Source organism: Triplophysa dalaica, chromosome 22, assembly GCF_015846415.1.
Source record: "Triplophysa dalaica isolate WHDGS20190420 chromosome 22, ASM1584641v1, whole genome shotgun sequence".
NCBI lineage: Eukaryota > Metazoa > Chordata > Actinopteri > Cypriniformes > Nemacheilidae > Triplophysa > Triplophysa dalaica.
In genome coordinates this window covers 5,897,793-5,912,863 of record NC_079563.1, presented here as the reverse complement: position 1 = coordinate 5,912,863, position 15,071 = coordinate 5,897,793, and the positions used below count along the sequence as shown (strand labels likewise).

Here is a 15,071-nt window from a genome sequence, read left to right as displayed (position 1 = left end):
GAGCGGTGGATGTAGGGCGCTACAGATTCCACTTTTGTTTTCTGGATAGATGTGATATAATTGCTGTGATCTGAAATCACCGCCATGAGTTCAAACTATCGCGATGAGACAATTATTTAATCATCATGACAGCCTTACCACCCACTGGCCCAATGGCGGAGTCCAAGTGGCATGGCAAAGGCATGCACGCATTCTGTCTTTACAGCACTTAGTTAAACAAAACTTGAATGAAAACAAAGTTCATTTAATCACCTCTATTATATCTGACTCTGACTTGTAATATCTTGATTTCTCATTTAGTTTAAATTCAATTTCCTCTTAACAATTATGAAATTAGGGTATATGTTTGATGATCCTGCTTTACTCTAAGCTATATTCACTCAACTGATTCTCATGTCGCTTAGAGTCTCGCGCTGGCCGTCTATACACGAATCTCACGGTCACAAACTGGCCACTTCTGGTCAATGCCAGAGGTAAGAGACCAGTAACATTTAGGTGGCTGTCACGGAAATCGACGTTGTAGGGCACTGATAACGCAAACTTAACGAAAACGCGTTTCGTAGTGCAAGTTTTTGAAAACCACGGCGTTCTCATTTCCGTGTAAACCCCGTAGTGCGCAAGAATGAGAAAACGACATTGTGCGCATGCGTATTAGGTGTGGGGTTGTGGTATGCGTGTGTACACCCAAACACAACGAAGAAGAAGAAACAAATACAACAATGGTGGATAACATGGGTTTTTTTGTGCTGCTCAAAAGTTTGTTAACGCTTCTCCAGCAAAGTGTAGATTTACTACACCAGTGCTATAACCACCAGCGGAGACAAATTATTTATCTACAGCAAAATCTAAACAGTCATTCACGGCGACGAAGGGTTTTTAAACGGCGCTTTTGGATCAGACCAGGGAGGAAGAGTAGATGGTGGGAAGTCCGCCTTCCAATAAACCATCAATCAATCGTCAGGGATCGTCAGTAGTGATGTCGTCCAACTACTGGTGGGGCATGCGTAATACATCGTTTTAGGCATTTTTGCGGATCTGTGTAAACGCGGATTGTTTTGATATCGTTGTCGTGTGTATGTGAAACTTTTCAAAAACGCAAAAGAAAAACTTTCCAGTTTTTCATCGTTTAAACGAATGGCAAGTTGTTAGACGGATCTCTAAAATTCTGAGCGGTGATTTGCGGTAACAAGAATGTAACGGTATACAATATAATTCTTATACTGAATACATAATATAAGAACGTGTTTATAAATTCAGAGTACTGTGGAACAATTTCAAACATGACAATTTATTAGTCAGGTAAATGATTCTTGCCGATTACAATTCAATTTGGAGAATTCGAAAACAAAACATCACATCCTCAAAGATTACTCTACAAGTCTTAGACGCAGAACTGACAGTAGAAAAAGGTGCGATCGGAAAAAAACACAGTGCTGTGTGTCTGAAGTCACGCACAGCACCATGGGGTTCATCTTAGTAAGAATTCCCCAGAACATTTTGCCAGCTTCCCTTAAATACCCAGACCAAAATACCCTTCCTCCACACAACGACAATTTACATTGTAAAGGATCTAAACAGGCAACGAATGGGCATTTACATGAATCCTCAACAGTGAGCAGAATATCTTTAAACCCTCAAACCTTTGTTATGATCCGCTCTACTGCTGTGGAAACGACACCATTGTACCAATCGCATTTCAAATTATGCAAAATATGCTTATGAATATTCTTTGTTCATATAAGATATGGTGTTTGTCATATCCAGTTCATGGGTGAGCTTTGAAGTGCTCTGAGTTCGGTTGGAGAGAAAGAGGAGAGGGGGAGATGAGAACAGAATACTCTGTGTGGAGTTCATTGTATTGGATAAAGTTGTGTGTTTCTCAGGATGTGGTGCCCTTTTGGTTTGGACACCTTGGCACCAGCCTTACACCCTCTGCTTCTCTATGTGCACTCAGACTCTTATCTTGTCGTTTGTTTGATACTTAAATAAAAGTTTCACCAAGCTCAGTCATGTGCACGGTAGTGTAAACAGTACTTGGCTGTACAGTTTACAGTCTTCAACACCTCAGACTTTGTTTGTCATTTGACTGTTGCTGTGGAGATAGCGTGCATTTTTACATCAGATTGACTATTGCACGTCGTATAATAGAGACACTCCCATTTGCTTCCTGGATTATTGTGTCATTAATATACAGTACACAATACAAGCACACATCAATAGACTAAAAGTCAGTCTAATAAAAATAATAATAGATAAAAGAGCACCTGAGGGAATCTCACAAAACAAATAAAAAACATCAAGGCTATCTTCCCACGTTACCAAACAGAAATCTGTATTTCAGTTTTCCAAATTTGATCAGCTTTTTTTTTTACTTTTGTTTCCTGTTGCTGTTTTGAAGTATCCTACTTCCTTTTAGCTATTATTCTTTTTTATTATTAAGTTTAAATGTTTTATTTGTTCTGCAAGTATCATATGCATTTGCTTTGCTGTCATTTATAGAACCAATACAGAACAAACCCACAAACCATAGTTGCTGTTGACAGAGAGTATATTCAATAGATCCCTCATGTTCTATTTTATTTTCTCATGTTTTTTTCATCTCTTTTTTTATCTTTTCTTTTCCAGGTAATTTTGCTCATTAAACGCTATTCATGAGCGCGCCTGGGTTGGTTTAGCAGTCATGGATGACAAGGCCTCGGTGGGGAAAATTAGCGTTTCCTCCGATTCAGTGTCTACCCTCAACAGTGAGGACTTTGTTCTGGTGTCCTGCCTTGGGGACGAGGCCCCCTCCACTAATAATGGTAGCGATGATGAAAAGACAGGACTGAAGGTAAGAGTAGACAGATAAATAGACAGGGGTCATGTTCCAAAATCTTGTGAGCTGCCTATCTAGGTGATATTTTAAGGTATTATATGATCTTCCTGTTAAGATGTCGCCTGTTAAGACGTCTTTCTTTGGTCAAGACAGCATCGCATGTAGGATTCTAAGAGAAATGAATCCCAAAATGAATAGCTCATGAAAAAATTCCTTCCAAGATGGTGCATTTAGCTTATTTAGTGAGGATGTGAGAAATATTGGGTCTTATGATAATACATGATATAATGTGTCTTAAATACTCAGAAGGGCTACTTTATAAACAACACTGTGAATTGCATGACAGAGTACACGAGGTATGGATAGAAATAGCTCATTCTAAGGTAGTAAAAACATAACGCTTCATCATGTATGGTCTTTATACACATCTGAAGACATAGTTATGTGTATTATATTGCATTTTTTTCAATAAATCCTCAATTTTTTTTACATGCGACCATAAATAAAATTGAAAAAAACTCATTACCCAATTTTTGTGTGTGCTTTGTGTTTTGGATTATTTGAATATGCTGTTTTTAGTTAAACTGTAAAGAAATTATTTGTTTGCCCATCTTTTTAGTATTGAAAATATTTACAAATGAATCACTTTTAAGGTTCTATGGCTTTGTAGACAGAGGACAACAGGCAAATGACTAGATTTTGGAACATAGCCACACTCTAAAAGTAATTCTGTGGCTTATATATCATAAAAATAAACAGCTATATTTTAAAAGCATATAACTGTTTTTTTTTCAGTGGGACATAAAAATATATATAAATTCCAATAGTTAATTTCTCTAAAATGTATGTATATTATTTGTGTGTATTTAAAGAAAAAGTATTTTATTAACAAATGAATTCTAATAGACATATTTTGATATTTTACTGATGTTGATTTCACAGCTTTAAAATGTAAAAGTAAGTGTAAATTGTTTTATGTAAAATCATTTAATTTGATTTAGAGTGCAGAGTAATCCTTGTAGTTTGGGAAGTATTGCTTTGTTTAGGGAACTTACAGTACTTGTATTACAATATTTTGTTGCTGATTTGCAAGTGCAGTTTTGATCACCTCGGTCGTTCATAAATGTACCTTTTTATTTTCATATGAGAAATGTGAGATTCAATGTTAAGACAACAGATGCTGATTAAAATAAGGACAGATCACAAACTTCTTGTAGAGATCTTGTAACCTTTATTCCTTTTTTTTTTGCTTAGCCCCAGTCTAGCTTTGTCCATTCTGACATGAAGCCACGCCACATGAATGCTGTTGAGACTTTTTTGTATCACCTTTATTTTATCGGCACAAATGTTGACATTCTGCGCTTTCAGAGTTTTGTAGAAATGCACTTTTGTTCTTTTGTTTCATATCGGACCGCACATTCATATGAACCAGAATGTCTGAAGATTTTGACCACGTTGTTCAGTTTCCCATCTCTTTTTGAGACTGTACAGTATGCTCACCCCTCTCTACTTGGCTTTGTTCTTTTTTGTTGGTTTGTAGAGTTCACCTTTTGGATCACGGAAATGAAACGGGGGACTTATAGACTTTTTAGTGTTAGTCATTTTCCCTTTTCATTGGTCTTACTCTTTACTGACCTTTTTTAACAATTTTTTTAAAAATAATTTTCTTATCGCAAAGAAAATGAATATGTTTTTCAGTAGTTTTTGGTAGTTTTTTTCATATGGATCATCATCCCCCCAAAATTCACCTTAATACCTTATGAAAAGAGGCATTAAAAAGTGCTGCAATGGAAGTAAAATTTAAATCTGTGTCTCAAACAAAGCTTTCGTATGATATGAAAAGACTTGGAATGTAGTTTATGTGCTATTAGTTTCATGGTATGGGATTTTTTGGGTGTGAAGCTTTCTTTAAACCACTAGATGGAGTCAGTACATTGTACCATGTTTCTCTTGGTTGTTATAACTTAAGCCCTTACATTATATTAGTTTGCTTTCACATCAAATCCCATTCTGTTCATCGAGAACGTTGTGCCTCAGTATATCCATTCCTCCTCATCATCACGCCTTTGATCTGTAAGGAAGTTCCTTAAACACTTTGTTTGTTACACAGGTGATATCTAAGGAAGGGGTCAGCTTTAAGGTCAGTCTTCCTCCTATTTTTACCCGTCTCTCCTCTGTGGTGATACTGTGTCTTTGTTCCCTGTGTCTCATTGGCTGATCAGTTTGATTGCCAGCTTCTTCGGCCTGTGCAGTGGCTTCATGTGGGGTTAAAGGCGGGACAAAATCAATGTCGTTGTTGTTGTGCATTGTGCAGTGCCCATATACACCTGGTGATTCAGAACAGTCTTGACCATATAAGCGCTTCTGTCTTTTGTAGCCTGCTGTTCAATGTGTTATCATCAATTCCTTTATTCCAGCTCTGATTAAGTGTTAGTCAAAACTTAAAGGGATACTGCACCCAAAAATGAAAATTCTGTCATGATTTACTTACCCTCAAGTTGGGGCCCTGGTGATTTATAAAAAGGTAAGTGCTCGGGTGCCATATTTTGAACATTCGATGCACAGATACAGCATCATAGCATCAGTTGCGGATGCTGCAGGAACAATGCTTTCTAAACGTCACTTTTGCAGCAGTGAAAACTTAACTCAACTTTATTTATATAGCGCTTTTTACAAATGTTACAAAGCAGCTGTTCATGAGAAATATTGACAATAAGCAAAACAAATAAAGTCATATACCTGTAAAAACAAGAAAAAGGTGAAAACACAGAAGACAGACAAACCCACATACAAACGCTCCACACACACGATATGAACACATATTTACACACATCGACATAGACACACACAGACAGGCACATGCTCACACAGCCTGGCAGACAGACAGGCACGCAAGCATGCACGCACTCACAGTGAAAGCACACATTTAAGATAAAGGAGAAACGCAGGTCAAATATTAAATAGACTATACACTTCTATATGCAATATTAATTATGTAAAACTTCTGAATTCTAAAGCAGCCCCGCAGCCAGGCAAATAGTGCAAAACAATATGCAAACTGTGGCGAGGAACCCAAAACTCCAATCGAGAAAAAAACCTCAGGAGAACCCAGGCCCAACCAGGGGATTCCAGTTCCCCTCTGGCAAAAGCTGCTGCCTCTGCACAAGCTCAAGAGTGCTTGCACGACAAGGCTGAATAAAAAATAAAAAAATCTTACTAATAAGGTAAATTATAGATTTAAGATTTTCATTAACAATCTAATAGCATTTGAAATTTTGTAGTGAAGTCGTGTCAGGTCGGCGCGTCCTTTATCCAGCTCTATCATCTCAACTCTGGTCAGGTCATCGCCTCCCCTGCTCTGCACTGCCATCAGGTCTGGGAATGAACTGCATCCTGCGGTAATTTTGGAACAATGAGACAAGACTGGCTGAGAGTAGAGTACCGTTCTGCACTCTTTGATGGAACAACTGCATCAGTGTTGTTGGAAGTGTTCCTGGTTCCGGTTGATCTAAATAATGCAGCCTAAACCCTGTGAGGATTGTTATTATGGAAGTGTAGTGTATGCAAGATTAAAAAGATGCGTCTTTAGTCTAGATTTAAACTGAAAAAGTGTGTCTTCCACCCGGACAGTGCAGGGAAGACTATTCCAAAGTTTAGGCGCTAGATATGAAAAGGATCTACCACCTGCACTTGATTTCGAAATTCTAGGGATCACCAACTGACAGGATGCCTGAGAGCGTAATGCATGTGAAGGGCTGTAATACAATAGAAGTTCGCTTAAGTACTGCAGAGCTAAACCATGTAGGGCTTAACTGAAAAGCATTGCTGAAAGGGACGAACTTGTCGTCTTGGGTAAAGAGAACAAGGTGTTGATATTTTTTATTCAGTTTGCCTGTTTTATCGAAACGGCTATGTTGTGAGAGACAGTTGCTAGTCTCCGTTTCGAATTTCCACTTCTAGAGCAGTTCAAAACTAAACGCACAAAAGATGAAATGGCACTTTATGAACACCTTTATTATTACTGGTGTTAATAAAAGAAACATGTTCTAAATAAAGTAGACCAAAATAAGGAAAAATGCGGTCTTAAAATGTCAAACCTCATTCGTTGCAGCATTTTAGAATGTACTTTTAGAAATTAAGTAGCTGCGTCTTCAAAGGCTGAAGAATGTACGAAAGCAAACATTTCTTTGGCACCTTTGACAATCATTTTTTTACAACCCCAGCAATCTCTGTGCTTACATTTCTTTGAGTTTGATAGAACAAAGAAATGTACAGGAGTGGAACTACTTGAGGGTGAATAAATCATGACCGAATTTTCATTTCTGGGTGGAGTTGAGTCCAGTCCCCCTTTAGGCCAGTATTCATGTAGACCCCCGTCAGTGATCGGTCTCTGCTAGGCGAGTCTGTCTTCTTATAGAAGTATTATTAAAAAGAAAGTTTCAATTGTTCCCTTTGCCTGTATGATTAAAAGATTGAATAGTTGTCCGCTGTGTTGCTTATTCGTCTGCTGTATTTTCTGCACTTGCTGTACTTGGCCTATGCACTTCTTATGCCTTCTAAAAACAACACAATCTGTCCTTAACTGAACACAAATCTGTCTCTAGTTCAGCGTAAGGGTTCAACACATTACCTACAGAAAATGACTCGATTTGTTAAAATCTATGTTTTAAAATTTCATGGCACACACAAAAAAATATTTAACACATCTTTTATGGGATCTCAGGCCCATACTGTACATTTCGACAAGACTGAACAAAATTCCCTTTTTCTATTTTCTCTGCGAATCATAACAAGAATTACAGGAAATTTTACAAGTAATTTGAGATAGGTTGATCATTTCTGAATAACAAATACTGAGTCAAACCCCCATAATATGTTCACATTGATCAAGTTGATTCAGAATAACTGTTATGAAATGACTTTCCACTTTATGGCTGGTAGCCAAAAGCTGGTGGTATCCGAGGAAGAGATTTTCATTTTAGAAAGTTTTTTTATATCGAAAAAGTTCAAAACAAACAAACAAACAAATACAATTTTAAGCATACAGGAATGTATTTCATTGGGTCTTTTAAAGGAGTGTTTCAGTTTCATGTTCCTGGTTAAATTAAGAGTATGTTTATAAAACAACAACAATGGAGTATAATTTTTTTTAGGGGGGATCTGCAAAAATGAGGAAATACGCTGCATTATTCATGCCAGGCCAGTAGTTGGCGATATCACTTCAACAATGCATGTCTGCATATATTCGCATATACAGTGCTTCGTCCAACTTGCCTACTTATACTATGCACTGTACTGTTTTTGTTATGAAAAAGTATATACATTTTAGTGTGTAGCAAAACAATATGCATGCACTGGGACATAATAACAGGAAACGTAATTTGCCGTTGTTGCCTAGACAACATTGTGACCATTAACTGTCACACTTATCAAAATACAGCTCTTCTTTCCATTTAAGTATTTATTCTTTCATATGTAATATTAACTCTGGTTATATTTATTAATTTAATGACGCATCAGTTATTTAATTTATGAATGCAGCAGTGCGTCACTAAACTCCGCCTACTTGCGGTGAGTTGTGGGTAATATCAGCCGTTAAAGTGTGCATCATTCTGCACTTCGAATTTCTACCGGAAGTAGTAGACCACACTCTTTTCAACAAACGACGATTTGAGGCATACCCTTTCTTTTTTTCTAATACTGTTTAGGACGGATACTAATCGAATTGGGACGCAGCATAGGTATATCCCAAAATTGCTTTGCTGGCGTAAATGTGTGTATAGAAGACAGTACATCTACTTTTTGCTGGAGAAACGTTAATAAGTATGTTGTATGGTACAAACACCCCGCAATTGTTGTTTTGAGTACATTTAAATTGAATCATTTAGCAGACGCTTTTATCCAAAGCGACTTACAAATGAGATAAACACTCGCTCATGTCTATATAGACTGATCACTTAATATGCATGTGCATGACATCACCGCTACAGTGTAGAGCGAAACAACAGCGCCATCTTCAAAAAACCCCTTACGAACGTTTGCGTTCAGTTGTAGTGTAAAAAAAAGTTTTCAGCTTTTAATTGAAAACGTTGTCGTATAAACGGCCTCTAAGTCTTATCCCTTCCTGGTATTCTACCGTTACAGTTTTCTGAGACAAGTTGCTCCTGCTTCTTGATGTATTTATAAGTAACCTAGCGGGATTCTAACGGACTATTGTTCCCCCACTAAATTAGCAAGGAGTACACAATAACGCTAAAATCTGTGTTTTTTTTTTGTTTAAAATGGTTTTCCTCCATTTACATCCGTGTGTTCTCAATGTATTACTGAAACAACAAAAACATTTTATTTGCATAAGAGATTTTTTTTCTGATAATAGACATGATCTGTAGCATGTTACAGATCCCATCCATTACGCTTAACTTAAAACTGAAATTGAAACATCTCTCCAGCGTTGGTTGTTAATCTGTATTGCTTTTTTTTCTCTTGTGTTGTAGAATGATGACATGTATTGATTGTTGTGTGTGCGCAGATCGTGGGGAACGGCAGTGAGCAGCAGTTGCAGCAGGAGCTGGAAGATGTGCTGATGGACCCTTCTGTGACTGAGCTGGAGGCCGGGACCGACCAACTAGGTGGGGGAAACCATGGTTACCCCACCTGTGCTGCTCCGCCACTGCCCTGTCAGACCCCCCCTAAACTGGAGATGGTGCTGCCCGTTAAGAGACCTCAGGAGAGCGAACTCAACGAGAGATCATATAGGGGTAAAATATATTACTGCATACAGAGACTGTGAAGTGTTATCGTTTGATAGAAGATTCCAATGACAAACTGTTTTTTATTGTTTACTGTTTTATTTCTTTAATGCATTGCAGATAAATTATGCACAATAGATCTAGCATAATGTAGTATGAAAGTGTACGTTTTAACCGTTTAAGCCTATTGACACCAAGTTTGTTGTAAGTAAACATGAAGTATAAAAACTATTCTTAATGAAAACTATTCTTCGTTAATTTGTTAAACAAGTCTGAATTTCTTTCATTACTTAGTAGATTACTTTCAACATGTTTAGCTATCAGGTCAAGTGTGTTCGGTAACGTGATCTCTCAGTCCTCCGCTCACCCTTCCATTTCGAAACATGACGGGGGCCACCACAGTACAAAAAGATGTCGTCGGCTGAGACAGCGATCTTCTCACGTTGACGCAGGGAAAAATCACACGGGCATTAGAAAAACTGTCGAAAGAGCGAGGTCTTATTTATTACATAAAATGAACGGTCTGTGGATTTTAAGAATGAAAAGAAGGATAAAAGTCAGGCAGGAGCTAGGACATGCGTTAATATTATAAAACCTGTCCGGTAGAGAAACATAAGGACTCGCAGAACTAAGGCTTTTATTGGAGATACTCATCTATGAAACAGAGAGACGTAGAGAGAAAGATCGTCTAAAAATAACCCGTGAGTTTGATTTGATTCGGATAAGTATGTGAGTAACATTGGTTTGTTTGTTAGAACCAAGATATGTTGTTGTTGTTGTATTATTAGCTGTGCAGTTTTGAGCATCATTGTTTATCTGGAACCAGTTTGCTGCTTGTATATACTGTACTCGTGTAGTCTTCCCTTTTTTATTCATTTGCGTTATTATTTGCGTGTTCTAAGCTATGATAAAGCTAAGCATTTCAACCGTGCATTGCACAGCACGTTTGAGGGCGATGCTGTTAAAGGCATTTGATCTGAGAGCAAAATTGCAGGTTGGAGTTTTTCCCCCTTTGTTAAGTCAGGGACAACTGGATTACGTACCGCAGGACGAGGACTGTTTGTTCATTTAGGGCTACTGTACAAAACATGGCGGTGCAACAAGGCGAATTCAATGTATGCAATAAATAGCTTATTCTAAGGTAATACCAACATAACTGTTTATTACGCAAGGTCTTTAAAAAACCTCTGAAGACAAAGTTATGTATATTATATAGCATTTTTGTCAATAGATCAAAAAATGACACACTGGACCTTTAAACTAAACAGTGACATACTGTTAACCTTTAGATCACACAATGGTAGTTAAAACCTCCTTATCATTCAAAATAATGCTATAAAAGAAAGTTTAATGATGAAATAAAGGTTTCTATGAGGTTTAAAGAATATGATCATAGAGACACAAGTCAAAAGACATACAGTAAATAAGTATGAGTAAACATGTTTTCATCGTTTAGATGAGCCTGCCGAGTTGAGTCCCGGGACTCCTGTCCCAGACGAGGACAGCGTGGTGTTCAGCAAACTGACGTATGTAGGCTGTGCATCGGTGAACGCCCCGCGCAGCGAGTTGGAGGCACTGCGCATGGTCAGCATCCTCCGCAGCCAGTGCCAGATGCCCCTGAATGTGACCCTGTCTGTGCCCGGGGTCTCCGAGGGAACCGTCAGGTACACTGGAAGAGTTCTGGGGTTGGGACTTTAATCACAGGGACAGAAAATTCATTCCATGAATTTGTCTCCTAGGCTTCTGGACCCTCAGACCAACACTGAGATTGCCAACTATCCCATTTACAAGATCCTCTTCTGTGTTCGGGGCCACGACGGAACGCCAGAGAGCGACTGCTTCGCCTTCACTGAGAGCCACTACAATGCCGAGATCTTCCGCATTCACGTCTTCCGCTGTGAGATCCAGGAAGCGGTGAGACAAACACGTTCACCCTTCTACACTAATTGAATAATGAGTAGCTCACACAAAAATAACAATACTTATTTACCCTTGTGTCATTTAAAACACGAAAGAAGATATTTTGAAAAATGTTGCTGTGGTTTTGGGTTAGTACAATGAAAGTCAGTAGGGGCTGATGTTGTTTTGTAACCTACGTTCTTCAAACTATCTTCTTTTGTGTTCTGGTCAAGAAAATAATGTACAAGTCATACAGGTTTGAAATTACATGAGGGCGAATAAATGGTGACATGAATTCCAGTTCTGGGTGGACTGCTTCTGCTTGAAGGAAGTTCAGAGAATTCTTATTTTAAATGAGTTATTTCACAAACTCTTAAGTGTGGCCATGTTAGTTTTTGTTACAAACAAATTGCTGTTAAATCCTATTTCTACATATGAGTTTATTTCTCATCTTTGTGAGATTGATCTAAATGTTCTTTGCTAAATGAATGTAGTTTTATGGTTTACTCAGAAGGGGGAGCTGTTTTTACACAGTTATTAAATGTTAACAAATAAAAAATGTCTTTGCCTTGTTTTATTTATGATCTTATTGTGTACAATTTATTAATTTCTCAGATCCATTGTTTAAAAAATGCAATGCTTGTTTTTGTGAAGTGATATTTTTTTGCATTTATTGGAAAGGAGAGGAAGACAGGAAAGTACAGGGTAAAGAGGGGCCGGACAAAATTGTATTTGCGTTATATATATTTTTTATTTAATTGTATAACTTGTTTTTCTTTGCAATGATAATCTTAGTCAAATCGTAATATAATTTAAGTTTTTTTTTATTAATATACGGTTTCTTCAAGTCGCGTCAATTTAATTTAAATGGCGCTTTTCAAATTTTTTGTTGAGAAACAGCTTCACATACACTATAATAAAAATAATAATAGTGATTGATGAAAAAATAAAATCTAAAGAAGACAATATATGGTATTAAAAGACATGGTATTATTTCAAGATTTTCTAATGCATTGATGAAGTTTAACTGAAATAAATATCAATGCGTCACATTACTGTTATAAATGGATGTTGTGATTGCAGTTTCATGTTAACTTCAGTCTTCACAGTGAATTTGTGCATGAAGTATAACGTTAGATGTAGGACTATAGATGACACAGGATGTGTGTGGCAGTGTTGATAACCTGAGAATAAACTGATCATGGGTCATTGTAATACAGCGGTTGTCACTGAACACTGTTTTGTCTGCAGTCCCTGAGACACGTCTGTTTTTCTTTGTAGGTCAGCCGAATACTCTACAGTTTTGCCACAGCCTTCCGACGGTCAGCCAATAAAGCGCCACTCACAGCCAAGGCTCCGCCCCTTACGCCAGACAGTGATGTTTTCACCTTCACCGTCAGTCTGGAAATCAAAGAGGATGATGGGAAAGGCACATTTAGGTTAGGCATATTCTTATTTCTTCGACTTTAGGTTTTAGTATTTACAGCAGTGTTTAAAGGAACAAGTCACCCAAAAATGACTCTAAAAATAATTGATTATTTACTAGCATTGATCTCCGGCCAAACCAAATTAAGAGAGATTGTCATCATTTACTAACCCTCAAGTTGTTCCAAATCTGTATAAATGTCTTTGTTCTGCTGAACTGCTGAAGAAGATATTTGGAAGAACGTCTGTATCCAAACAGATCTCATCCCCCATTGACTCCAACAGGGATGAGATCTCTTCGGCCATTGACATTCTTCCAAATATCTTATTTTGTGTTCAGCACAACAAAGAAATGTATATAGGTTTGGAACAACCCGAGGGTGAATAAATGATGTTATTGTTGTTATGTTACTTCGGCCATCACTTTAAAGTGTCAGCGCATTGAACAACAGCCATGTGACCATTCTTCAAAATATCTCTATTTGTGTTTGACCCAAAAAGCAAAGGCTTGGAATGACATTAGGGTAAATAGAACAAGACCGAACTGTCATTTTTGGCTGAACTGCTCCTTTAACGACATAATTATTTTAGGTGTCATTCCATGATATCCAGACTTGGAAGTCATGTGACCAGTTTGGTTGAAGGAAATGTTAAAATAGAAAAATCCTCCCCATTATAAGAAGTGTCGACACATGCTTCCTCTCATTTATCATGTTTTACATCTCGGAAAGTTGAATTAACGCTACAACAATGAACAGAGAACCGCTTCTTATTTCTAGCTCCACTCATTTAGGATGAAAAACATTTGTTTGGCGTTTAAGGAATAGTTCACAAAAATATTCTGTCATTGTTATACATACTAAATTCAAATATGCGTGGTCCTTTTTTTTCTCATGGGACTTTTTGTAATGTCTTTGTATGTTTTTTTGTTTCATTTTTAAGTCATCTTTATGGCACTTTAATACAATACAGATTGATTCAAAGCAGCTTTGCAGTGAATCGTATAATTAATAAAAAAGGAAAAGAAATATTTGGTAATAGTTTGCTTTGGAAAAACTACATAGACAGCTTTCTTAGTATAAGTACTAACTGAAATATCTCTGTGTGTCAGTGCTGTGTCGAAGGACAAAGACAGACAGAGCTTCAAACTGCGGTCAGGTATGGACAAGAAGATTGTGATATACGTCCAACAGACATCTAACAAAGAGCTGGCCATCGAGAGGTACGTTTCTGTTTTAACCAGTGTATGCATCCTTCACACAGAAGGCAATCCCATAATGCACTGCAGTGCCTTGTTAGTTATTGGAGCAGAGCTAGGGTCTCTCCACTGAGGGGACATTCTCATCCAGCATTTCCCATAAAAGCCAATAATTCATTTATTATTGATAAACAAGTGCTGAATTATGTTTTTTCTGAGCTTAAGCGTTGCTTTCAGGCCATGAGAAAATGGATGATGTTATTTTTCTTTATGGTGACTGATGTTGTGTTGAACTGAGGCCAACCCTAGACCAACACACAGCTGTGTGCTTCTTGTGTTTACACAGTGTATGTGTTCTTGTTTGCTTTCCACAGCATCTGCTTAGTGTAATAATTTCCAAAATTTCCACCAGATGTAGCCATCAAGCCAAATATTGAATTCATACAAAGAAATCAGAACATTTAAGTATACAAGTTCAGTCATTATAAATAAAGTAAAATGACACAGGGAATAAGTATTGAACACATGAAGGTAACAAGGTGCAAAATGGCATAGAAAGCCAGGAGATCACCTGAAATCTGTCAGTATTGTGAGAGAAACCCTGACCCCTATCAGTACTAATTGATATCAGCTGCTTTAGTCCTAATTGATGGCCTATAAAGGCTTCTCATTACCTAGGAGGCACACAGGAAAGACTTCATGATGGGTAAAAGTGAAGACCTCTCTGTAGATCTTCGTAATCTTATCGTTAAAAAGCATTTTGATGGGAATGGTTAAAGGCGCATTTCCAGAATGCTGAATGGCCGGAAATGGAAAGAGCATCACTTCACCATGAACCGGCCACGATCAGGTGCTCCACGTAAGATCCCTGTGCGAGGAGTCCAAAGAATAATCAGGAGAGTTCTCCAAGAGCCAAGAACCACTCGGGCAGAACTTCAGGAAGACCTTGAATCAGCAGGTACTGTTGTTTCAAAGAAAACTATAA

The 15,071-nt window shown here is 37.7% G+C and overlaps 1 protein-coding gene across 2 annotated transcripts in view; it reads left to right on the top strand.

The window, feature by feature from the left end:
• The window catches only part of LOC130411374 (rab GTPase-activating protein 1), a 78,138-nt gene that overhangs the window by 8,431 nt on the left and 54,636 nt on the right, over nt 1-15,071 (top strand). The window contains exons 2-8 of one of the 2 annotated variants that reach the window (XM_056735967.1): nt 2,626-2,830; nt 4,926-4,955; nt 9,345-9,573; nt 11,021-11,228; nt 11,304-11,478; nt 12,745-12,902; nt 14,000-14,110. In XM_056735967.1, coding sequence (XP_056591945.1) covers nt 2,681-2,830; nt 4,926-4,955; nt 9,345-9,573; nt 11,021-11,228; nt 11,304-11,478; nt 12,745-12,902; nt 14,000-14,110 — 1,061 coding nt within the window. In that variant the 5' untranslated portion in view covers nt 2,626-2,680. The remainder of the gene's footprint in view (nt 1-2,625; nt 2,831-4,925; nt 4,956-9,344; nt 9,574-11,020; nt 11,229-11,303; nt 11,479-12,744; nt 12,903-13,999; nt 14,111-15,071) is intronic. The other variant, XM_056735968.1, reaches the window with a different exon arrangement.